Source organism: Pezoporus flaviventris, unplaced genomic scaffold, assembly GCF_033815535.1.
Source record: "Pezoporus flaviventris isolate CSIRO_AGI_PZ_B2104156 unplaced genomic scaffold, CSIRO_AGI_Pfla_v1 ptg000007l, whole genome shotgun sequence".
NCBI lineage: Eukaryota > Metazoa > Chordata > Aves > Psittaciformes > Psittacidae > Pezoporus > Pezoporus flaviventris.
In genome coordinates, this window is record NW_026892555.1 from 47,047,236 (window position 1) to 47,074,007 (window position 26,772).

Consider the following 26,772-nt stretch of genomic DNA (forward strand, 5'->3'; position numbering starts at 1 on the left):
AAAACATTTTATTTTTAAGAGAAAGTTTAGATTCTGCACAAATTGATGCCTTTTGCCTGGGGAAGTTTCCTATCTGCCCCAGGCGACTGGGTGAGGGGATTTTTCAAACCCTGTTTATAAGCCTTTAGGAAAAGCAGATTTGCAACACACAGTAATCAAAGTGGTTTTGAAGTTTCTGACCAGGAGATTACCTTGGATCTGAGTGATATTGGAAATACAATAGGGTCACATTTAATGGGGTTCAGTTCTTGCAAATACTGTGTAGCTAAAATTAGTTTTGATTCAGCATCAGGAGTGCATGCCTTTCTTCCTACTTTTTCCTCATTAGCTAATGTAATGGAAAGACAAAAAAGCCATCTCTGTCTTCTGTAGCTCCATATAAGAGTATTTCTTTTTAGGAAGTCTTTCTCCCTTGGAATGTTTGAAGAACTCTGTTCAGTGTTCCTATTCTCAAGAACGATTAGTGTGGTTCATTTACACTTTGCCAACAGTAAGTCTTTGACTTGAGAACTGTCATCGATTATTTTCACCTTGACATGTGGAAGATCCTGAGATGGAGCTCCCTTTGTCCTAATTGCTTTGACTGCGTGCATCAGCACAAACAGTTTGATGAAGAAACTTTACCCTACAGGCTGTCTAGCTCGTAGTTACCCTTTGTGGGGACTTGCACTGTCTTCAGAACTATCTGTTTGGTAATGACCACGGCAATGATCTAGATGTAGGAGAAATTACATGATCACTTGTGGCAGTCTCTACATTCCTCATAACTGATTTTCAAATTCAGGAAAGAAGAGGCATTTATCTATGTTTTTTTGAGTCTTTTGCCTCTTTTCAGTATGCTGTTCTGCAGCTTTGCCCACAGCTGTGGGTTGCTGCCTGTGAGGTGAACACAGCTTACAGCCACCTCACTTAGATGTACAGACTGGTTCATGCTAGGTTCTTTTCCCTCACACTCCCCTTGACAGTGTTCGTGCAGGCCATACTTTTCTTCTCTCAGCAGCAGGAAGAGCAGAACATACATGAAGGGCTTGTCAGTGATGGTGGAAAACCCCAAATCCAAGTCAACTTTTGGAATCCACTAAAATTTTTCCTGTGAAGGAAATAGTTAGCATATATTTGATAAGGGGTTGCTAATTTATCCATGAAGAGTTACAAAAGGTGTCACCTACCCAATGAAAAGGTGTCACCTACCCCATTTCACACTTCTCTGATAGATCTGCAGCATGTGGAGGTAGGCAGTAACATCGAGCACTGCTTTAATGAAGGATTGGGTAGAGGATGAAGGGAAGTCTACGGTTTGTTGCATGAGCAGCGTTTGGCCATGTCTGTCTATACCTGAGGCACCACTCTGTTGCACTAAGGTTGACAGGAAGAGAGGAGAGATAAAAAAAATGGTAAGACACCAATGTGGCCATTTTAAAGACCCAAAACGGGGTTCTACATTCATCTCACAGTCACTGCATGACAAATACAATTTTATCATGAAAGCCAATGAAGGTGCTGAACATTATGAGAGCTGGGCATTCGGTGGAGAGAGAGCTCCCCAGTTGCTGACTGTTGTCAGGATAGAAATTTCTGTAGTCAGTGTATTTTTACCTGTTTACTCCAAAGGAGACAGCTGCCACCCCAACCTGATTTTGTGTAAATCTTTTGGCTTTGTTGGTTTTCATCTGCCCCTTACTTTCTCATTATAAAGAGCTCTGGCACTTCATAGAATAAGCACCAGACAGCAGTTTTAAGTAGTCCCACCTTGCAGAATGGCCACCACTGTCTGGCTTAGCTTGCACGGTCTAAAGCCCACAAACTCCCACCCTTTGCTAAAGTTGCCATGACTTACATGAAGACTAAATTTAGCTTTAGGGCTAATGAGAAGTGAAAGCTGAGGGCTACCACTGAATTTATTTCAATTCTGTTAAGATACTAGGGATCATTTTGAGCAGACGTGTGGCCCCACTCGGCCACACAAGTACCATGTCTTGTTTTCTTTACATGGGTGGGAAGGATCGCTGCATGGAGCACAAAACATTGTCTCTGCTCTCACCGTCTACAGCAACCGCAACACCCGTCATTAGGGTCACTAATCACTGCAGGCAGCATAGCATTTAGGTGTTTGGGGTGGGTAGGGCGCTCTCCTAAATCATTCCTTCCCACCTGAGAAATGGCAGGGAGCTGTGCCAGTCGCCAAGCGTTTTATTCCCCCCCGATTCTTAATAATCAGATACAGTATTTACCTGCGAGATCAATGCTACTCGTGTAGCACACCGGTGACATACAGAAGGACCTTTTCTAAGCGGCGCTGTGGGAATTGAGGCCTCTGCAGCAGGGCTGGAAGCCACTTCTTACCTAGCAACTGTTTCTAAGTAGGACAGCCGTTGACTGCCCTCATGGCGGAGTGGATGAATCCTGCAGCACCCTCAGGAAGGGAACCTGGTGCCAGGCACCAGCCAGCCTTCAGAGGACAATGGGAGGAAGTAGAGGAACAAGCGGTGGGGAGCGGGAAGGGTTTTAAAGCTGCAGGACATTGACGGGAAAGCTGCGTCAGGAGGCACACAGGGACTTTTCTGAGCTGTTAAGAGGAGAAATGCAAATAAAGGGGGGAAAAATATCTGGGATTGTCAGAAAGGGAGCTGGGAAATCCTGCAGCTTGCAAAGTGTTTTGTGTATGCCCCTGGGATTGGAAACGTGGTTACGAGAAACCCCACGTCAGCCAGAGTGCCAAAAATATGTGCGTTTGCAGTTCTTCTTACCCGTGGTAGATAAATGATGTGTGATCAGTGTTAAATTCTTCACGTGCTGTTTTGCAAATGTACGAGGTTGTGATCGGGTGGCTTTACTAAAGGATGATGTTTCAGGTCCTACTCATCATTTCCTGCTGAAGCCTAATGCTCTACATTCCTGTTTGGTGCTAACTGTATGTGGAAAATATGTTTTTAATGTCCAGTTAAGCTTTGTACGTTCTAAAACCTTCCAGGTGAGAAAACACTTTAGCAGCCATAAGTGCTGAGGGACATCCAGTTTCCTGAGCTTAGGAAATCAAGAAGTCTCTTATGTTCATAGATTGTGTTGGACTTGTTCTTTGGGCTGTGGTGAATTTCACTTTTTCTTCAATTTCTCCACAGATGAAGGACTGAACCATGAATGCAAACTCTGCAATCAGACGTTCGACTCTCCTGCCAAGCTTCAGTGCCACCTGATCGAGCACAGCTTTGAAGGCATGGGGGGCACCTTCAAATGCCCAGTGTGCTTTACAGGTAGGAGGCTATCACTACTTGTCCCTGTCCTGCCCTTAGCTTGCACTTGCAGACCTCCATTTATCGCTGTGTCATGTGCTAGCTTTAGGTCGGTTTTAGGAGGGAACATTACATTTGTGCTCATTAGTAATATTGATTACAAATCATTTAGGAAGCTGGGCTCCTTAGAAGGTCAGGTATCCATCTGTAAGAACTGCATTTCTAGCTCTTTATAGTGGGAGTTTGTGGGGTTTATAATTACAGAAGTGATAGTCTGTTACCTTCCATGGTGTCATGTTCATTACCTTCATGTTCCAAACTTGCCGAGGTTAAAACTGCCCATAAATTTGTGCTTTAAAGCTACAGATGTTTCATCTAAAACGATATAACTCAGAGCAGAACTTGGCCCCGCGGGCAAGGGCTGCTAGGCATAGTCTGTGCACTGCAGCATTCTCCTCTGATCATGTAAGAAAGCCTGCTTGCATGTGTTTGTTGGCTTGTGGTGGGAAGAAACACTCTTGTAATGTGCTTTAGAAAGCAAACCATGCTGTCTTGCCACAAGTCAAGTTCTGCTCTCCCCTGACACAAGTCCAAGTGCGGAATAATCCTCCCCAAGTCAGTGGTGTTATTCAGTAGTAAAACCCAAGTGAGAAAATAACCTGACCCAGTGGGGCTAAGCACTGCAGTGTTTGGGCCATAATGAGGAACAGAAAAATGCTGTTGTTGGAAATGAAAGCGCATTTAAAAGATGCCTACAGAGTTGTTGTGAGTTTTTTTAAGGGCTTCTTAATCAAACATTTCATAAAATGATAACCTAAACCATAAGTGTTAATATGTAGCTTACATGCCCAATTTTGCTTTACAAGATGAAAATCAAAGATAATCACAAACATGACAAAACACACTTTGGGTATTCTCGCATCAATGGCATGCTAATTCTGGAAGCCATTCAAGGTTTCTGTTCTCCTTTAATGGGAGTGAAGGATTTTCATTGATAGGCAAATAGATCCTTTAATACCTTCATTTTACTTCTCTCTATTTGGCAGCTCCCCTCCCAATAAAACCTAAGTGCATGCTACAGAGGAAAATTAAACTTGAATTTTTCATCTCTCAGATACAGTGGCTGGTGATGATTATTACCTCACTGTGTTCAGATTTCACACATTTTTGTGGGTTATAAAATTAAAGAAATACATAGTTCATCTTCAGTGCACAGCTTGTCATGGTAATGTTGGAGCATGGATAGTAGTGCGGTAAAGAGTTCGCCTGTTAGGCGTCTGTGTTCAATAATTTTTTCAGACAGGCATTTTTTTGTTGTTTGTTCTCTTAGTTTTATTACTGATTCTGCTATTTTTTTCCCCTTTCCCCCGGTCTTTGTGTACACATTATGAGGTGATTTTTTTAGCGTAATGCCATGGGTTTTCAGTTTCCAAGTTTGGGGGACTTATGCCATGTGAAAACTGGCGTATGTAAGGAGTACCCATTGACGATTCTCCTTGTGAACAAGATCCCTGATAAAACTAATCTGTAATTTTTAAGCCAGCAGCCTTGTGAAACGTGTTAAAGAGTATGGAGATAAGTCGATTCCAGTCTTTGTGAAACACTTTTGTCTTTTTGCTGATGGGGTAAATAGACATCAGGCATTAATCATAAACAATGGTGTTTTATTAGCAATATGCTATTAAATTATTTCAGCATGTCTTGCTAGAATAATAACAAGAAGTAAAAATCATCAATATAAGTTTTATATGGAAAATGGAATCTGATCTTTTTTTTCAGGGTAATGAGAAATGTGATTAAAATGTATGACTCAGAAGAACAATATTCTGATGGTTTTTGTTGCCTTGCAATTAGAATAATTTTAATGATTAGGAATGGAGTCAAAGTCAAATGCCAGCATCTTTAATAAATCCTTTTCCTGCCTATACAGATTAATATTGTAGATGCAAACTTTTTTAGGTCACAGTGCACCAGGCATCCATCAGAAGTCAGTGCTGCCAACCCAAACACTGCCTCTGGCATATACAATTTAATTATTAATAGCATGTCTCCTAGGTAAACTGTTACACAGTCTTAGGGCCTTGTTTTGTAGTCATTAAAATTGAACATGTTTATATTATTGAAACCCTTGCATTCAGTGTGTAGGCAGAGTTGATCTTAAAGTATCCAAAGAGAATTTACCTGCAGTTCTGTTTCACATTTATAGACATTGCCCCAGTGTAGCTGTGGGATATAATTTTCAGCATTACCACATTTAAATACAGAGCTGTTTGTTAGCTTTAACTTTAGGCTCACAGAATAAACAGGACTTTGGCATCTATGATTTTAAACCTGTTGGTTGCTAGGAAATAAGTGCATTAAGCATAAAGAAATAATTCTGAAGAGAAAATGGCACTTTTAAATTCTTTAGATTTAAAATCTTCATTGGTTGTCCTGTTAGAGTCTTTTTTCTTTTTTTTTTTTTTAAACAAGGCATCTGTTCCAGTACATTCATTTTAGAAGAAGGATCACACTTTGTAGATAGTGTTCGTTGATACCAGTTGTAGTAACAGTGTAATGTGAAATCGGAGTGCACCAGCCTAATTTTACCCCTTGAATTGCTGAGTGTTAATGGGAAATTGTTTATAAAAAACTCTTCACTTGCAATACGAAGTAGTGAAATGAGTGTTGTTTGTCTAATGTTCCAGTGTTTGTCCAAGCAAACAAGTTGCAGCAGCATATCTTCTCAGCCCATGGACAAGAGGACAAGATCTATGACTGCACACAGTGCCCACAGAAGTTCTTCTTCCAAACAGAGCTGCAGGTACTACACTTTTTACCTGGGGGTTATAATAATGTTACCTGGGGATTATAGTCGCGTTATGTATTTGCTAGCTGAGTCTAAAGCTTTACTTGCCATGAACTTTTCTGATACTTGTTCATCATCATGATGGGAATGAGGGAATGAAAAGAGAAATTACAGGTGATTCAACCCATGCCACTTCAAAAAGGTACTGGTAGAAAGCTACCTCCTACAGACCTGAATTTTGAGACCCACGTTTGAATTCTTGCTCTGTAGGTTGTTGCAGCTCAAGATATTCTTGGGGAGGGAGAAATGGACATCTAGTTAAACCCTGCCATGCAGTGGTCAGGCACACCTTCCACTAAACTAGGTTGTTCAAAGCCCCGTCCAACCTTAAACACTGAAAGAGATGGGGCACCCACAACTTCTCTGGGCAATCTATTCCAGTGCCTCACCACCCTCATAGTGAAGAATGCGGGCCATTTCCCATAAATACTAACTGGATGGGGGGGGGGGGAATAATAGGTTCAAATGAATGGTGCACTGTCCTCTTGTGTGCTGTCAGATCTGTAATGGTACTGTTTACTAACAGTAAACACAAGGACAGAGAGGAAAAAAAACATTGAACAAGATCTGAAAACGAATTAAGGAATTATTTACTACATACTAACATTCTGCACTACATATCTTGCAACGAGAAGTGATGGTGTGTTATTCTTGATGTGGTGTTATACTTAGGAACAGCAGCAGCAGATTTTTTCTGAACTATTTTAGTCTATATTAAAATATTAAGATAGGTTGACAGAGAAAAAAAATCAGGGTCTCTGATGGTCTATAGGGATGGAACATGGAGAAGTATTTGTACAGTAAGGCCTTTTATACACTGTCTGCCATGTGGTTTTTATTAGGCATGAAGAGACATTTCAGCACCTAAGGTTTTTCAGAAGTTTCTTATAGCGTGGGTCCCCATCTTTAAGTCCTTTAACTGGGGTGTCCACAATTAATTTTGCTTTGGAGCAGAGCTGGGTTTCAACTTATCAGCAGAGGCAGGAAGCTAATGAGGCATGTGCACATGTATGCCCATTTAGTATTTCACTTACTGGAAGTTTTACACACTGAAAACCTGGTATTAATATTTGACATGATGATATGAAATATTTCTTTGGAGAAAAACTAAATCAACATTTAAACCATGCATGAATTCATTGTGTGAGAGATTGTTATTTATATCAATTGCACTGCATTTGGTTTTTCCCAGTTTCTTTCTTCATGAAAACAATATGGAATAAAGTCTTTGTGGTAGCCTTCCCTATCTCTTTCTTGGTGGACCCATAGGTCATGGGAGCTCCTGTAGTACCATACCTGTAATACTCCAAGGTTCCTGTGCAGTATTTCTCTCCTATTTTTAATAGATTCAAATCCGTTCCATTAACTGCCTGTACCAGGCATTATGTGCAAGCTCTGACCCAATGTGCAATCATAAGACAAGGAAAAGAAAACGAAAAGTTGGATGCTTCGGAAAAAAAACACTCAAAGATAGTGATGGATAGAAAGAGGCAAGATTGAGTTCTGAAGTCAGCAAATGGTCTGGATTGCATATAAACTTATTGGACTTGTGGGGAAAATAAAGGAGAAACTGAGTGGAATGAGGAAAGGTCACAAACTAATTTTGTTGTATGTGTTCCTTTCACAGCATGGGTTTTGTGGAATCATTTCTTTGATTTTTTTTTTTTTTTTTTTTTTCAAAATACTTGGTGGGTTTTTTTTGCAAAGTGTTTCCAATAAGGTGAAACTGCTGTTTCAGGAAAAAATATTGAAATCCTTTTGGCTTACTAGTTTCCACAAATTCTGTTGTTCATCATGAGGAATCAAAATGAGGAAGTAAAAAGAAGTAGGGACATCAGCAGTTTCTGGAAGGAGAAAGGAGAGATTGTAAAGAGAGAAAGACCAAAAGAAAGGAAAAACAGAAAATAGAAAAACAAACCAAGCAAAACAAAAAACTCATGAAAAGAAGAGGTGCAGGTATGCAAAAGACAGCAAAAGACAATTATGAAAAGAAAGAAACAGGAGCAAGGGAATAGAAATTATTTTAAACAGCAGAACTCAGACTGGGTTTTAAAAAGGGAGAATAGGTAACTGAATTCCGAAGACGCAAAATGCGCAGAGGTCCAGGTGTCGCTGTACTACAATCACCTCCTTACTAGTCTGTCCTGCCTAAAATACACATCCATTTCAAAATATGTGAAATCCCAAGCAGCTGCCTTCAGCTTCTTTATTTTAATAACACCACATGTTTTTCCACTCAAAATTCATCCCTGCGCAAGACAGGGGGCATGATTTTGCTTTCTCCATCTAAGCCTAATTCATTAAAACTTAAACATAACTGAGATACCTGGTTTTATAGGGAAGGGCTCAAAAAAGGATGTTGCTACAGAGAAACAAATTATGCTCCATGGTGGCTAGGTGACAATCAGTGTGTTGTTGCATGCTGCAGAAGGCTCTTAATAGAGCACATCTCCATGCCCTTAGAAACAGCCCCTCCCTGGCTTATCTTCACATGTAAAAAGGAGAAGGTATTCATTTTCTTACTCAATTGATTATTTTTATTATTTTAATTAACTTGGGTAGCCCCACCCCAGTTGAGAATGCATTATGTTTTAAAAAATGCAGCAGCATCATGCCATTTGCATTTATTTGTTGGGATCGCTGGCTTTCTGCTTTTACCTCCAGTTATCATCTACCCAGCCTGGTGAAAGGGCAGCAAAGCACTTAGGCAGAGCAGTAGGTACTGACCTTTGGAGCTGCTTTTGCTGAAAATACATTGATCTCAAACCTATTCTCATTTAAAACCTATTCTAGGAGGCATCACTTTGTTCAGGCTATCTACCCACTGAAGCAGCGGAATATTTGGCAATGAGCCTCCAGGTTATGTTTCTCTATCCTTTCACATTACTGTGGTCTGTATTGGGGCTTGCAGCATAACAGTGTATTTATTCTCTCTATCAGGAATGGTTCCTTGCTTTTAATTTAAACATACATCTGAAGTGCATTTCCCATACATGAGAGATGCTTATCTCAGGTTAGAAGCCATGGACTGCACTCTATGGCTGTAAGGCAGAGTAAAAACATGAACAAGGTAGAGCAGAGCAGAACACAATAGGATTGAAACCCTGTCCATACATACAGTACAGCTCATATTTAAAGGGAATGAATTCAAGGATACAGAAAATAAATGCATTATAATGACGCTTAACTTGGTGTTTGGCCCAGTGTTATTCTTTGCTTAGCATTTTCTGACTCCTGTTCCAGGAAGAGTAGGCTACAAGAATATAAGAATCCCCACATACCATGTCCATCTCACCTTGGGCAAGTTATTATTCCTTCATTACCAATCTTCTCAATGCAAAAAACAAGTCTCTTTAGAGGTTTCCACGATTTCACTCCACACTCCTGTTAGGAATGCAAGACAATCCTATAGGACCATATACTGGTGAGAACAGAGTGAATGACAAGTCCTGAAAATCAAACCTGCAATGTATTAATAATGAGATTTTACAGGAGTTTATTCTTTTAAGATCAACTCCATAGCTCACCCATCTCCCACATTTGACACATGATTTGAATGGCTTTTTTGCTCCATAGCTATTGAATGAGCTATAAGTTTTTGGAGATACTACCTCCATAGGAAGGAAGCAAATGGAAACCTTCTATAACAGAAGTGTATGTTTTAAGAGTGTTCCAGACTGTGAATTTTCATACTTCCATGTTCAAAAGGCATGTGGTGTATTTACATTTCTGAAATGGAGTTTGAAAAATATGTTCCTAAAAATGTTAATTCTTTAGAATGGAAAGTTTTCAATATAATACACTTAATATAATAAGGGCTTTTCAGAAATAGGCTTGTAACAATCTTTAAATCAGAAATATATCCCATCTAGCTATCAGATAAGGAAGCTGCAACATAGGTGTATTTCTAGGGTGCTTAGATAGCACCCAAAAGATGAAACTCTTCCAACTGAACACCTGGAGTACAACCATACAGTTCTCTGTACAGGGTGGATATGACTAAGTTTTCTCCATCCATTATCCATAATACTTAACTTACCAGTCCTAGTGTTACTTCCGTAGTCCACAAAACATATCATGGTGTTTGTGGGGAGGAGTGAGACACTTCTGTGAGGTGTTACCCAGAGTGAATGGATTCAGTTTAGATCTTTTTCCAGATGATGTGGGGTCAGAGAGGTACCAATGTCCAGTAGAACTGCTGAATAATTTTAGAGGGTTTATCAGTGTTTTATCAGTGAGGATAGTTCTGAAGATGATACCAGCCAAGATTACATAACCTCTCAGGGCTATTATGCCCAGCACAAAAATTACATCTTTAGTGAGTTAGAGCATTTAGTTCACATTTTGTGATAATAATTAGTTGCCCCTGTGGTAGTTAAGTGTCCCCACTTTACAGATATTAAAACTAGGGCAAGAAATAATTGGATCAGCAGTTGTTTCCCATCCTGTTCAAAAGGGACTTGGCCTCAGTGATTCACGCCCTTGCTGCTTCCCGTCTGGACTCCATCAGTGCAGAATACCTGGGCATGAAGCCATCATCCTGTAGGATGTTCCAGCTAATGCAGAGAGCTGCAGCACTATTCCTCAGTAGCAAAGGAGACCAAGAGCATATTCAGGCTGCTCTCATGCTATCTACACTGCTTTCCTCCATGTTTGCCCAATTGTCCTCCAAGACTCAATCCCTAATCTTCTCAGCATATCTGAGATCACCTGAGAAGTTCTTCCGATTTGATAACAGCACATAGTTGACAGCCCTTCTTTCTGAGTGCTTTTATCAAAATGCTGAAGCTTGTTTGGACATGAACTAGAACTTTCCCACAGGCAGGCCTGGGAGCATGGAAGAGACTTCCACAGCAGCTGAGTATTACCATGAATGTCCTCAACTTAAGCTTTTAAGAATAGGGTTCACCTCGAGATGATACTGTAGGCTCCCTTTTCTCATGTAGACATGTATCTGCATGTAGGTTTCTAAACCTTCCCCCAAACCCCAACCCACAACAACAGAGCTCTTCCAAAGCAAAATACACAGTTCCTTCCCCAGGGAAAGGATGAAAGAAAGAATGAAGCGCTCATAGCAGATGTTATTCATGTCACTTGAAACAGCAAGAGAACATGCTCAGCTCCTGGTGCAAGCAGATGTAGCAGAGTGGGGTAGAGGCAGCATAGAAGAGTCTCCAGAAATTTTATGTAGCTTTATGTGTATTCCTCTCCAGATGATCGGTTTTAAGATTTTCATGTTGCAAGGTTAGCGTTGTTGAAACAAATATTCCAGTTTCTTCCTCATTTCTTTAAGGGTTAAACGTTCCAAAGTTCTCTGCATTGTAAAATGCTCTCAAATAGCTCAATGTTTTTAAGTGGCCTTAAAATACCCTTGACCTGAGCCGGAGCAGAACTAAGCAAGCTCTAGGCTATTTCAAGAAGTAAAAGACTTGACTGAGACCTTTGGTGGAGCCAGTACCAGAGCTGGGATTCAAACACTATATGCTCTCATTTGGAGGTCAGCTAGAGAAAACTGCTAATTAACCTGGGCTGGGGTTGTCTCCTTGTGGCAGAGGCCTTCTGGGGCAAGCTGGGAAAGAGATTGTTGTGGGAATAGCATCATCCATAGCAGCAGTGGCACCGCTGCCTCCATACAGGATTGTTTTGCCAAGGCCCCCACAGTAGTTGAGTCTGTGTATCGTGTAGGTCCCAGTGGTGAGCCTTCCATGACAGCAAGGGAGGCAATGAATAATTTATACTCTTTACACAAAAACAGGGACAAAACTTTCAAACCTGCGGGTGAAGTTAGATTTTCAAGGATGTTTTCTTCACAAAGAAAAGGCCTCAAAACATTTTTTAAGTGAAATTGGAGATTAGTTCTGGCATTTCTAGGTCCCCAAACTCTTAGGGTGAGGAGTGGAACATAGATGCTGGCTTTCTAGGCCCCAAAGGCCAGGAGCCAGCAGGGAATAACTTTGTCAGCTCTTCTTAAAAAGAAGCCTACCTGAAATCCAATTAACAATCAAAGCTTTAGGCCAACATTTTCAAACTCAGTGGCCTATTTCTGAGGGGGTGCTGAGCACCTCCAGATGCAGTTAAGGCCAGTGCAAGATGTTGGTGCTGAGTACATCAGGAAATCAGGTCATAAGCACCTGAAGTTAGGAACCTTGATAAAAGCATAGGTGCTGATCAGCCATAGCCTCATTTAGCGTTCAGCAAAATACTTTTGATGCCTAAGTACAGGTGCCACGTTCAATAATGTTGGTCTTAGTGTTTAGCAGGCAATCAGGCTGCTTTTGTCTGAGCAAATGTCTAGGAGTAAGGAGACTCCCGGCTTCAGTTGCCAGGTCAGGTACTAACGTGCTCCACTTAACCCTGTGGGCTCTCCATCTGGAGGGCGAGGATGATGATAATAAGGCATGTGTGAGAGGTACTAGGATTTTAATCAATGCTTATGTTTTGAGGGAACTAGATAGAGCTGCATGCATTGTAAGTATTATTGGGGACTTATATTATTAAGGACTTATTAAGGACTTAGTATTACTAAGTATTATCAGGGACTGTAGTGATAGGACAAGGGGTAACAGGTTAAAATTTAAACAGGAGAAGTTTAGATTGGATATAGGGAGGAGGAAGTTCTTTACTGTAAGGGTGGTGAGGCACTGGAATGGGTTGCCCAGGGAAGTGGTGAATGCTCCATCCCTGGTGGTGTTCAAAGCCAGGTTGGATGCAGCCTTAGGTGACATGGTTTAGTGTGAGGTGTCCCTGCCCATGGCAGGTGGGTTGGAATTAGATGATCTTAAGGTCCTTTCCAACCCTAACTATTGTATGATTCTATGATTAGTTTGCATGTGGGTTTTTTTTCCTGAACCCCTGTGCTTTCTGTTTCAGATAGGTGTATGGATATTAGCGTGTACCAGTATGTGCACTGAGTATTTTTCCATGTCTTCCAAGACTTAAAAAAATTCAGACTTGTGTTCCTAAGACTTGAGACTTCTTTCCCTAGAAGGAAGAATTATTTTCTTTGCAAATTTTCTCGGAGAAGCAACCATAAGAAGCGTGGTGGAAGCACTAGCACATTAGCTCTTTCAGGACATACCTTTAAAGTATTTCCCTGCAAGTCTTTTGTTTCAATGTCAAACAAAGTTCAAATACACAAAAAAAAAAAAAAAAAAAATACTTTGAATTCCCTTCCAGTGCCCCTTCCCTCCTGCGGCTTGAGGGATGTTACAGCCATGTTAGGTTTTCATGCAGTAATTCTTTTCTAAATAAGAAATTTCCAGGTTTGGGGCTTTTGAGTTCACCTGCCTTTGATTGGCCTATTCAAATGTAAACACTCCCTGTGGGTGCTTCTTTAGTTCATGAATATTTATAGAATACTGCAAATCCCACCAAGCCCAAAGTGCCAGAGTTTTTCAGGAACCATTTTGATTTCACTAAGTAGTGCTTGGCAAAGGTGAGCTTAGTATTAATGGTTCCTACTTGTCTCCTCATACTCCATGTACTTGTAATTCTACATGCAACTGTCAACCTGTGGAACTTTCCATACTTTTCCCTGTAAAGAAGCAGGAAATAATGTGTTCACAACATCCCATAGTCCTTCCCTGAGAGAAGGATCCTTAAATTTCTGGAGCAATTGAATCACAATTATGGGTTTGTTTTCTCAGATGCTTGAGTGATATTGCTACGAAATTACAGAATGAATTGACAAAGACACTGTAGCAGTTAAGTGATTAATATTGCCTTTAAATGCACCATTTTAATCTTGAAAAGAAATTCAGACTTAAGGAACAGTAAAGTGGCGAAAGATTAGAAACTGTTTGTCCTGTCCAAAATAAGTACTGAGCTACACCCACGAGTACCATACAAAAATCAGCAGAAATGTCTCTTCTTTCTCTTTCAAGGGAGATAGAGTCCACCCAAATGTGGAAGTGTTTGAATATACGTCCCTATTTTGCCTACTCCTTCCCGTTTATGCCTCTGTATGCTTGGATTATTTTTGAAAAGTATAGGTAACTACTTTCAAAAAAATCAGTAGCAGCAAAAAGATTAACCCATACTTTGGATCTGATCTACTTATTGCCTTATATGGTCAACACTGAACAGATTCTGCAGAATCAGGTGGTATAGTACAGTTCATAATTCTCATGACTGCAAAGACTGTGTCATGCAGTATGTTAAGTGAAGTTTGTTATCTCTAGTCTGAAAACTGGCAAGAAACTGTAGCAATCACAAGATAAGCTCCGCTGTTCCTTTGTCTTTTTAAGTGTCGACTCTGAAAAACATTATGTGTCAACATTAACATCATGATTGTTTTAGCAAATGGGACAGTGAGGTGTGGGAGATTTCAGCCTAAAGAAGCAAACCAGAAGTTGCTGCAGAAAGGAAAATGCACAGAAAGGCAGAAAGAGAAGGAAACAAAAGGCAGAGGAGTAGAAGTAGGAAGGAGATTATGGGGCAAAGAAAGAAACAAGCTAGAAAACGATAGTGTTGGGAAGGCAAACATTTTTCTGCTGAGTGATGCTGATAATAAGGCACTTGGAAAAATAAATCATGGTAATAATAAGGGGAAGTTCAGTTACTACATGAAGGCCAATTTCTCCCCTCAATCCTTGTAGAAACCTCTGTGAACATCAGGGAGTCCAGTTGTAGATTGAGAGCAGGGGAAGCAGTGAATGTATTCCCTGACCCACAAATAATCATTAGAAATGGAATTCTGCCCTTTGCAGAAAATGAGGTTTTATCATCTGTGCCCTGAATGTTTCAGCCTACACCTTGCCATTAGTCAGTTCAGTTGGCTCATATACCTGGAGAAGCAGAAGAAATAAGCACTCTGTTTGCGTTTGAATAGTTTCCCTGGTAGATCAGTTCAGTTCTCTTAATTGTCCATCCATTAATTTCTTGCTAATGTAGTTGATATCGATGACTGATTTTCTGTGCTAAACAGGAAGGCCCACTACTTTATTCTAGGACGCATTCCTTCCTGCAGCTGCCCTGCTGTTAGCTACCAGTAGCTGCCGTTATATTATCTTTCATCTGGCCCAGAGCTGACAACAGATGGCCGTCTCCGGGACTGCCATCAGTGTGACTTTATGAAGCATCCAGCTATGGTGTACTGAGGAGCTTCATGGCCAGTTCTGCAAATCTGCCTCCCTTCCCCCGACCTTGCTGCTGGCCCCCCTCACTCCATCCCCATGAATAAGCTCCTCATTCCTGGCTCCACTCTCCACTGGTCCTGCACTTTCCCAATGAGTGATGGCACAACATTATCTCTGAAAGTTTGCTGCTCAAGGTCTGCCCTGTTTTCCCTCCACAGCACTGGCAGACGGTTGCCATGGCCCCTGTATACCCTAGCGTCCTCACCTCTCCATGTTTTTGTGTACCAAAGCATAGGTAGAGGGGCTCAGTAGCAGCAAACCTGCCACCTCTTAAGATCTGTAGTGTGAGCCCTGGCTTCTTCTATCACAGAGCTTAGCCCAGTAGCCCTGCATCTCCTCAAGCTCCAGGGCTTTGTAAAGAGGGGGAATGGTTACTCTGTTTTTTTAATGTTCTACAAGATATGTTGCCAAGCCAAGATTGAGTATATTAAGTGTGAAGGAAGCTAAACTATCGATTAGAGACCCAAAGTGGAGAAAAGTATAAAATTCGCAAGCATCCTGACTCCATTGACCCATTTGGAAAAGCTGTTTCAACTGGGTGGCTGCTGTGCATGTTGGAGAAAGATATATTGTTTACTTCTGACAGTTTTCTAAAGCAAGGTACCTCCAGAGCTGAACCCGTATTTTAAGAGAAATTCACATTTGTATCCTTTATTGTGATATTTGCGGCAAGTCTACAGCTAGTAACAGTCTCTGCCCTCAAGCTATAAGGGAGTAAGGCTCCATTGTTGGAGAGAGAGCAGCCTTCTGTGTGAAAGGCTGAGATGTGGTAGGCAAGATGAATAGTGCTTAAAAGCAGTGCTTGCGGTGCTGTCATTTAGACCAGGAACACTGAGGATTTAAACGAAAGTGAAAGGCATGGTAAATGAATCCTTTAAAATTGGTCAAATTTTCAGCTGCCTAAAATAACAAGTTTTCTCCATTGATAGGTTCATTGAGTAGGAGGAAAGTTGGGAGGGGATGAATTCCCCTAGGGAGGAGGTACAGATAGTTTGTGAAAACAAGGTGTGGTCAGTGATTCATAAAGAGACATATCCAGGAAACTCCAGTAAACAGCAATCTTGGCTCAAAAGTGGTGACTTTCTTTCTTTTTTTTTCTTTTTTTTTTTCCTTAAAAAAAAAAAAAAAGAGAAAAAAAAAGGAAAAAAAAAGAAAGCATCATTACGTAGCTCCATTCCAAACATTAGTCAAAAAAGACTCTGATGCAGATGGCTACACAACTGGAGCTGTTTGTTACAAAACCCTGGCCAGGAGGAACAGCTTTTAGGTTTAGCTTTTCTACCTGTTATTGGGGTCAGGTTCACTGTGCCTTGATCAAATTGAGGCTGAAATATAATTCTGGATGGAAAAAGAGAAGATTTTTTGCAAGCCCTTGTGATTTATCTTTTTTTAAGTGGAGCTTTCTTTGTGTTCAAAGCTGAAATTGTGTGTCCTCCACCCTGTTAACAAGGGAAGAAAGAAAGAGATGATTCAGTTCTCGTGAACCAATACTGCTGAGTTACACACATTTCTACATGCAGCTTTAGTTGTTTATCTGTATTGTTATAGTCTCATTTTGCAGCAGAATCGCTAGACACAGGCACTGATCATGGGTGTGTAAATCTGTCTTGGGGATTCTCCGTGTCAGTGAACACCCTGCTTCCCCCCATACTTAGATGAAGATGTGTGTAGATGTGTGCTATGTAACATAAAGAACCTGTGATATTGTTAAATATTAGCAGTGCATTTTGCTTTGCTTTGCGTTTGTAAAGGTGAAAGGTGATTGTGCAGGAAAATAGAACAGTATATTTGCTGTGAGACAGGCACTAAGAACTCACTCCCATGCTCAGTTATAATTCATGACTGTACTGGTGGGAAGCCCTTATCCCTCCGTGGAGTTAATGCATCTCTACTGTAGCCTGCTGAGAGCACCCTGTGTCCCCTCCCACCATCTGTGCATTCACTTGCGTGCTTTCTCTCTCTCTCTTTACTGTGAGATCTCTTGGTGTTAAAACTGTCAGACTACTACTGCCTGGTAAAGGTGGCTTTATGATGTGTATTAATGTTGAATTGTCATTTAAAGGGTGAGAAAGTAGGAAAGGGATATGTTACCATGTGTTTTATGCTCTTGTTAGGAAATGCTGACGAGCAAATAGAAAGGTAGATTTGTTACTTCAAACAGCAAACAGCTTTGAACAGTACATAGAAATTGCCACAATGTAGGATAACAGCTACTGATGGCAAATGCATCTTTCTTCCAAATCTGGGCATATTTTGCTGTTTCTTGGTACAGTGGATCTGTGTTTCTCCATGTCAAGATCTGAACCAACAGCACTGTAAACTGAATAATATTTATTTACCCATCAGCTGGCTTAGCGGACAACTATTTTACTTTCTACAAGTTGACCTCCTCTATTAGCTGAAAAGCTCTCTTGCAGGCTTCAAGTTAATTGCTTCTTTGCTACCCGAGACTTGAAATTCATGTGACCAAGTGCTATAAGCTATTACAATCTCACTTAAATAAGTAGTGTACAAAGATTTCTCTTTATTATTGTTATTATTTTTATTGCTGTAAGGCACTGTCAGAAGACTAGTGAGCCTGTCTAGCTTTGAAAGAACTGAACTCACAGAGGTTTGAGATGATTCTTTATCAACCTGGCACCTTTCCACCATATTAAACTCAGAATATGGTTAAAAGGCCATGTACTTGACTGTCACAGCAATATTAATTTGCAGTGTTTCACTGAATGTAATCTTGTGTAGTCTGTTGTTTGTATTCTTTTTAAACTTATAAATCAAATCCAGACCTGGAATACCAGTGGTATGAACTTAACAGATGTGCTGCCATCAGGGACCTGCTAGGTTATAAACTGCAAAAATGATCTTTTTCTATTTCAGATTCCTAGCTTATTCTGGAGAGACTTAGGAACCACAGAAGTAGGGTGGAAGGTCATGCGTTAGGACGGTAGCACCCACCCAGCGTTTGACGTTAGGTGTAATTGTCAGGAAATCCAGCTCTAATCATTTTATTATTCAGTCTTAGCATCCTGTCGAAGCTCTCGAGCAAAAGTAGGGCAAGAATGACTCCAGTAGCTCTGTGTCCAGGTTTTCTTAGGTGAAAGATCACTTTGAGATGACACAGCTGAGTAGTCAGGCTGAAATCCTAGTTGGTATTTTATTAATTTTGCACCAAGATAAATCTTGAAATTCTGACAAACTCCATGACAGGTGAAATTCCTTCTTGCAGAATCTGCTCAGCAAGAGGCTGCTCATTTCGTTCTGTTCGGAGGCAGGCAACAGGAGGGCAGCTTTATAATCAGCCCTCAAAGGAGCCCCGGCCGCCCCAGAGCCTTGGACTGATTGAATAACTCCTGGGCCTCTTCCCCTAGGCCTCCATCAGCAGGGGTCCTGTGGAAAGCAATCTCCCGCAGACTGGCACTGAAGTGAGCTTTAAACTACTATTTTCTGCTCTCCAGAGGAGCCTGGAGTACTAAAAGATAGATGGACTGCAGATATTTTATGAGAAACTGTCAGAAGAAGAGCAGAGTAAATGTTTTTTTTCCCTCCTTCTTTGAGTCACACGCTGCATCACTGTAGAATTTCTCCCAGAATCTTTACACTGAAAGTTTGAAATTAATTGGTTGCTAACCTTAATTTCCCCCCCTCCATCTTCTTCTTTTTCTTCCTTCCTTTTCTTCTTTTCCTTCTTTTTTTTTTTTTTCCTTAAATATTCACTCAGAGGCCCTTTGCTTAACCACAGTTGCAGAAAATCAGTACCATTTGCACTGAAATATTTATAATGACAGAATGAAAAATTGGATTCATTTTCTGGCCTGTAGCCGAACAGTCTGCAACTTTGTGCAGCATTGTTTAGCATCTCTCATTCCTTCCTTTCATTTGGGTCGTTTTCAGACACACACGCGCACGCTGCCCGTGCTTCAAAGGAATGCTTAGGAAAACACAGCCATTTTTAATCTCAGCCTTGAGAAAACAAGTTGTCTCTAACCTTGCCACCATTTGGGGGGGGAAGCAAAGGGAGGGGTCCCCGGGAAGCGTGTAGTAATCTCTTACAGGAAAGATTATGGAGGATGGCATTCAATAATCCGTCCTTTACAGCAAAGCACCGTATGGTTGGAATTCAGCAAGGTGAGGCACAGTGGCCTAGGACCAGGCTGGATGGCAAGGTGTCTCCAGTAATCCCTGTTGTGCCACCAGTTCCCTCTGTGGCCTTAGGATGCTCATTTGGCCACAAAAGAGGAGGTTGTCCATGCACTCCCTTTTGTGCATGAGCACAGACTGTGCCTATAAAAATGCCCTGTGCTGCTTTGTACCTCCAGAAAAGGAAGGATGCTGGAACTGTACATATTTACTTCCCTTGCAGCAATGGTGTGAAGGTGAAGTGGTTGATGTTTGCAAAGTGCTTTGAAAATGAAAGTGTGGATCCTCGGGCTCCAATTTGCATCCCCTGCCAGTATAAAAGGTACCTTAGTCAGACAGCCAAGGATTCCCTTAGTAAGCAGCGATTCCTGTTTATTTTGCTAGCTGGTTCTGTATCGCTCCCTTTTGGCCCTCACAGGTGTGTCTCAGACTGATGAATTCCAGGGATTTTTAATTGATGTCACCATCCCGTGGGGGCTATTACAAGCTGACGTAAGTTTAGGCAGCCTTATGAATGCTTTAACGTGCACAGAGGACTATGATGGCCCAAGATTTGAATGTCTAGGCCACATGGATTTACAAAAATATATAGTGGCTATGTAGGAATTAGTCTGAAAAGGCGCACAGTTTAGCAGAGAACACTAAGCCTCTGCAGATGTTGGACTGTTGTGCAGAAACTAATAGAGAAATACGCCTATGGAAAGTAGTGATTTCAAAACCCTTGGAAATTATTCTCTGATGAGTTCTGTAGACTGTCTTGACAATTGTGTTAGCTTCTGGAAAAGCACTGTGGCCAAAATCTTAATCCCTAATGCCTGAAAAGGCTCCTTGAGACCATGCTAGGTCCCTGAAGGAAGCGGGTTGTGTGTGGGGGTCACATTTCACAAGGTACTGAGAATCTTCTGAAAATATAGATGCCAGAAACTGCTTATCAAGGTCCAAAAATGTAGTCTCACTGACTTCACCTGTATCAAATTTACAGCATAGCTCTACTGCTGATAGCAGGTATGTGTGCACAGTACTAAATTCTGATCTCTATTCCACATCACTCATCTGAGCACAGATTTTTTGTTTCTTCGGTTTCTTCTGTGAGACCTTCGAAACTTTGGCTCCCTCTCTGTGGTCTTAGGAGCACAGCCTGAGCAGGCATGACTATAAGCAGTAGGAAGGGATGCAGATCTGCTGTAAGCATCAGCACAACCCCGTTAGCACTACACAGCATTCTGTGGTTTGAGAGCTGCATACTTTTTATCATTCAGAAGTTTTTTACCAACTTGCAGATTTGCCTTTTTACCATGTTCCCCAAGATAGTTTGACAGGTCAGCCTCGAGTGATGAGTGTTCTGACACAAACTGCGTTGTGTCTTAGAAATCTTGCCTGCAGTTGTTTTACTGTAGTATTGCTTTGATTTGAAAAAGGAACTTTCTACATAGAATATAAAAAAAAACAAAAAACCAAACATTATTGTGCTGTACATATTACAGAGATTTTCTGCTTAGCACTTATTACAGTTTTCAGGTTTTCTTCTTTTTCTTCATCCATGTAAATGGAGAAGAATGCGTTTTTTTGTAATCTTCAACAATTACTGAGAAGCCAGAATAATAGAGGCAAGAAAGAATGTGATCTTTAATTGCAAATATTAAGTATTTTTTTAAGTTGACATTTTGAAAGCAGATTGCCCTGGCAATTTAGTGATGCTTTAAGAGAACCTATATTCCCAGAGTAGACTGTTTCAAATCCAGAAGTATTTCTTTGGTGAGCTGACCAGAGCACAAATATGGAGGTGTGTAAAATGCCTTAAGATGCTAAAACAATTTGCAGGGACAAAAGACTATAGACCACAGTGAAGTGACAGTACAGATCTAATGGGGTGGTGCAGAACTGTTACTGAACATCAGGGACTGTAAGAGTAGCCCCCAAACAAATGTTTTATCTCATTGGTAAAGACAGTACCTTTCTGGGAAAGCTGCTTTCTCTGCAGGCCTGAACCGTTGTGTTGGCTTTGTTTTTCTGTTTGGAGTGCCAGTCTGTTTACTAAAGTTATTAGTTTATAAATTTTGCCAAGGTAAAGTAACTGTGAGAGCTTTAAATTAGAATAAGTGCCACTTCTGTGTGGCAGGTTCCTTTGAGGGCTGATTAGAAAGCAGGCCTCCTGTTGCCAACCCCTTTATGCATGGCACTATTGCTGTGGGTACTTGTTTATAGCTTTCCTTTGAATTTATATAAGTGTGCACTGTGGTATGATGAATTGCCCTCCGATACTGAAGATTCTGCTTCTTTTTTTTTTCTGGGTTAAAGCTAATACTTCACTTTAAAGAGTTATTTTAATTAGGTGGGGTTTATTGTAATGAATTAAAATTAACTTGGAGTAGCAAATTACATAAGACTGTGGGGTTTATAGATTAGCCTCACCATAGCTACAGCACATCTTCTTGTGTCGGAATTAAAGTTCTGTTATTTCAGACACCTTGGCACTGAACGCAGACAGCAAATGAGTGTAAGTGTTGTCTCCAGTTATTTTCCTCCTAAATGTGATTCTTTTCACTCAATCAGAAGGTTGTCACACTAAAAACCAGTCCTAATGGGCAACAAAGGGTGAAAGCAGCAGCTGCAGGAGGCTGGATCCCCTAGCAGGAGATAGCCTAGGAGAGAGGAATTCCATAGCATCTCAAGCCAAACCCAGAGGTGAGGGAGAGCATTTCTTCAACTGTCAATGCAGGGTCAAGTCAGGATCTAATGACATGTCTAACTTGCAATGTGTCACTGGCCATCTGTGTGACAGGAAACAGAATGACCAACCTCAAAGAATGACATTTTGTAGGAGGATACTTCTTCCCTCACGGGGAGGAAGGAAAAAGGCATAGAGGCATGCTTCTTTATGTAGTACTTCTTTTTTGGAAGGGAGAATATTTAAACGTAGGAGTGGGACTTTACTGTCTTCCCCCTTGTAGGGCCTGAAAACAGGAGAAAGTGGAAGTAAAATTCTTCCCATTTATCTGTGGTCACATTTCACACTTCTTGTACACAAATGCAAATGACCACAGAGCAGAAGACAATAGAGAATCCAGGCTTCTGGATTTTACAAGCAACAACCACAAGGACAAACATAAAATTTTATTGTCCTGGTACCATGTCAGTAAACACTCCAGATTTATTGATTTACAGTGAGTGTCCTTGCAAAATTCAGAGAAGTAGTGACTTTGTTCTAAAGGGCAAAATAGCATTTTAGTGTCTCTAAAAGTCACCTTTACAACATGGAGTTTCTTGAACTGAAAAAGAGAGAACCCAGATGAGGTTGCTAAAAGAACAAAATGTCAGCATAGGATTCTTAACTGTCTAACTGCTTTACCAGCTATGAAGGCATAAAAATTGTCCTTATTTTCTTTTCCAGCAAGTAGATTTGTAATTCACACACACACCACGCCTGCCACATAAGCAGTGTCCCAGTTCCCACTATTCCTTGTTTGAAAGCTGTAGGAATAAGGACTCTAAGATGTCCAAGATGGGCTGGCACTGTAACCAGTTGTGAAGGAAGTCAGAGAGTGAAAGCCGTGGGGGCCTCTGCTTATCAGCTCAGAAATCTTTGGCCGTTAGCATCAAATCTGTTCAGTCTGGCTCTGCTTGCAAGCTGCCTTGAAGGAAAAAGAGGCACCAATATGCAGCAGAGTTTGGGGCATTTAGAAGAGGAAAAGAGCTAGCAGAACTCTGTAGTTTTTCCTTTCCTTCCCTGCACATTTCAAAATTGACATACCATAGACAAGGGGACATATTTCACTTGTATTTCAGATTTTGGGATCAAAAATATGCACCAGTCTGCTTACATGTTCTCTTAAACTGAGTGTATGTATGCTTAGTGGCTGGATAACTACCCAATATGATTTTCATATGCATTTTGCATTTTCATATGCAAAAGCTGGGTTTGGGGATTTTAAAACTGGGCTGGTTCAGGGTTTGCTTTTAGCTAAGCGAAAACAGTGTTAGGTGCTTTGAGGTAGCCTCAGACTGATCCATACCCTCTTGTGTGCCGAGTGCTGTTGTACAAGGGCCCACGCACTGGCTGGCAATGTGCAGGGAATCCAGATTCCAGGCTGTCCCTTTGTCACCTGGTAAGCACAATACCCAGCCTTATGTCACGAGGCAAGGATGTGAACTCGGCAATCAATACGAATGTGGGATGCATCTGTCTGTATAATAAGAGTGCAGACAAGTCACAGCGCTTTTCTTTCAGGCGGCATCAAGAAACTTGTAATTTCACTTGTAATTTTGTTCAAAGGAATTCTTGTACATGCACCTGTGGAAAACTGCAAAGGATCATTGTTTGAAAGGTTGCCCTTTGCATATAAATCACGGCTCTGTGTGCTTCCCCATTTTAATTGGGTGACCTTTTGAATCCTATGGACAGGAGCTTAAATTCTGGACCTGCTGGTTGGTTTCAGATTTTAAATCAATTCATTTGAAATCAGTTCATGATCAAGTAGTTACTCTGCTTTAAATTTGAGAAGAAGTTCCACTTGGAAGGTTCCTTCTCACGTCTTCATTGAAGACCAAACAGATGTGTGTAAAATCCAGATAAATGTGTCAGTTTAGTTCCTGAAAAGACCTATCAGGATTCAGTGAGTACGAGAGAAACAGGAGGAGCAAGAAACATGTAATGTTTCCAACAGGACATTTCTGTGCAATTATCTACATTAGCTTCCATTATTTGTCACTAATTACAGACTGAGATGTTAAATATTTAGTAGTAGTTTGTTTAATTGGGTTTGACTTATAAAGGAATCTGTACATGGCATAGCTGCAGTTCCAAGAGCCAGTTCCTCCCTCCCAGCTAGGCAAATTTGTATTCACATATTGTCAGGCAAGGGGGTTTGCTTTTGTTTCTTGGGTTTTTCGCTCCTCTCTACTTCCTCCCCCTCCCCCCCGGTTTATTTGTCTTTAAGGTATCTAAAGTTAGAGCATAAAGTAGAGTGCTGCTTGTGGATATAAAACGGGAGAGAGGTCAAACTTTCATTTGTTTACAGGTACTGTAGTTTAGAAAGCACCAGCATGATAAATTAACATAGCAAAGACAAAAAAAATTAAAGCAGAACAACAATTAGCCCATGAACACATCTGTAAAACACTGACTTAATCCTGAATATCTTATTCAGCAGTATTGCTTATCAAAGCTTGTTGTCCCCTGTTACTCTGTTGTACAATAGCTGCAGATAAATCTGGATTTGTTCAGCTTTGGGTTCTGCTTGCTCTTTACCTGGCTGTGTCTGACAGGGTGAAGAGACTTCTTGCTGTGGCCTCTGCAGAGGGTGTGCATGAATCAGTCAGTACATGAGCAATATTCACTTTGTTTTAAACCCTGCAGGCCTGGCTATATTCGTACTTGTCCTTATCTTGAAACTCCCATGATTTCAGAGGAGTTTCTCTTAATTTATACCAGGGTAATCATAACCATATTCTAAAGTAATAAGACTTTTGATAGATTTCTCAGAAGTGCCTCCTTTTGCCTTTTTTGTTTAAGCTTTTATTCCTGCTTAATGAACAGTTTTCTTATTGGGGAAGGATGCTTGTGTATTAACTTCAAACATTTGCAGTATCACAAAGGCCTTGTTTTTCTACAAACCAGACATAAGCCTGGTTCCTGATTAACAGTACCAGCCCCTTTGCAGCATGAAAGGACAGAAAGGTTTCCCAGTTTCAATGAACTGCTGTGAACATGTACTAACCATTGCCCTCTCTTCCCATCACCAGCCATTATCTTACTGTTTATGGGCTAATATGTGCACTTCACCCATGTAGCCAGGCCACCTTGCCTGAAATGGAAGAGGTTGTTTAAAGTTCCACTGCATTTCAATGAACAACAAACAGGGGAAGAGAGGCTTATGGAAGGCTATTGACTGGCACCATAGGTTAAAACAGCCTTGGAGCGACTCTGATTTATTCCAGAAGCTTAACCAGGAGCCCCTTGCCAACACTCATAATGAGGAAGGCGCAAGGACGCTGAACAGACACCTGTGTTTGTGTCTCTTCTCTTCTGGTGACAATGATGAAAGTCTTATTTGCTGTACCTAGGAATATATGTCATTTTTTTCCATACAACAGTTCTGTGATATATGTACTCACATATAATAATGAATCCAAAAGGAATCATTGACATTTTACTAGTGACTTACTGGAAGTCTCTGAAGAAAAATAGGTATCAGGGGGTTTGTTTTGGTTTGGGCTTGGTTTTAATTTTCAGTTTGCATCCCTGAGAACATGCTATGCAATTTGAGACTTCTTTTTTATGGGTAGATTTTCTGTGGCCCAGCTGGAAAAGCTTGAATAGAAGAACCAGAACACTGAGAGTTTTGCATAAATGCAATAAGGTTTATGATCTGATTAGCAGTCATGCCATTTCAAAGACATTAATTTAATACCAAATCACATAGCTTAGGTGAACTAATTTATATGAATATCTGCAATTCAGTGTAGACTTCCCTAAATTATCATTGTCAACAGTGGTCAGTCATGACCTAAGATGACCATATAATTGACCATCATGTCTGAGAACAGACCTGGTTCTCAAAGGCTGGTAAACATCAGCTCACCACACATAAGTGGTATTTATGGGAACACAGATTCTCTTGGGATTTGGCCCCTTCTTTGTTGTGGAAATAGCTCTGGTTTAGTTCAGATCAAATCCTTATTTCCTTGGGAATCTCAGGTTTCAGAGACTGTATTTTGTTAGGTCTATGCTGGTGATCAAACTTGGTCTGGATGAAACTTCTTGCCTACTTCAGTGTATTTAAAAATTCACTGGTACTCCTTGTGCTCCGCCAGCTGCACTGCAGTACTGGAGGTACTGATGGCAGTGACATCTTACCCTGATTTTTTTCTGTCCAGAACCCTAAGTCTCCATTTGGCTTCCTGCTTTTCACCTATGAAAAACTATTAGACATCATCTGCTTTCCAGCTCCCTTGTTCACTCAGGATAAGTGTGACCATAGAAATCTGAATATATATTCATTTATTCATTTTTGTATCAGAAGCATTGTAATTCCAGGGATGAAGCACATCAGAAACATCTGCTAGTTCCAAGATTTTAGATACAACAATTTAAGTCAATTTCTTGTAGACTGTATATTATGAAAGGAAGGGAAAAGCCTGGGAGGGAAAATAATCTATGGTCACATCATCTGTTGATGAGCTTCAACTGAAGTTGCTCTTTTGGTATTTCACCTATGTGAAAAATACAGAAATGTTTACAATCTGCGTGTTCATAGATGCTCTGTCAGTGCAATTAAGGATTATAGCCTAGGATGGACCTCAATACGTCCTTAACCTTCAGCTGGTTCATTTAGTGGAGGCAGAACATGGAAGTGGTTACCCTTCCTGTGGGACTGCAAATCCCACCTATGCTACATTTTTACCTGGATGGCAACTGAGC

General features: G+C 40.8%; 1 protein-coding gene across 2 annotated transcripts in view; it reads left to right on the forward strand.

The window, feature by feature from the left end:
* The window catches only part of ZNF521 (zinc finger protein 521), a 232,050-nt gene that overhangs the window by 198,229 nt on the left and 7,049 nt on the right, over positions 1-26,772 (forward strand). For both annotated transcript variants that reach the window (XR_009742560.1, XM_061448618.1), the window contains exons 8-9: positions 3,120-3,251; positions 5,918-6,033. Coding sequence is in view for 1 of the 2 variants with exons in the window: in XM_061448618.1 (XP_061304602.1) it covers positions 3,120-3,251; positions 5,918-6,033 (248 nt within the window). In the remaining variant the exon portion in view is untranslated. Of the gene's footprint in view, positions 1-3,119; positions 3,252-5,917; positions 6,034-26,772 lie in introns of those variants that run through there.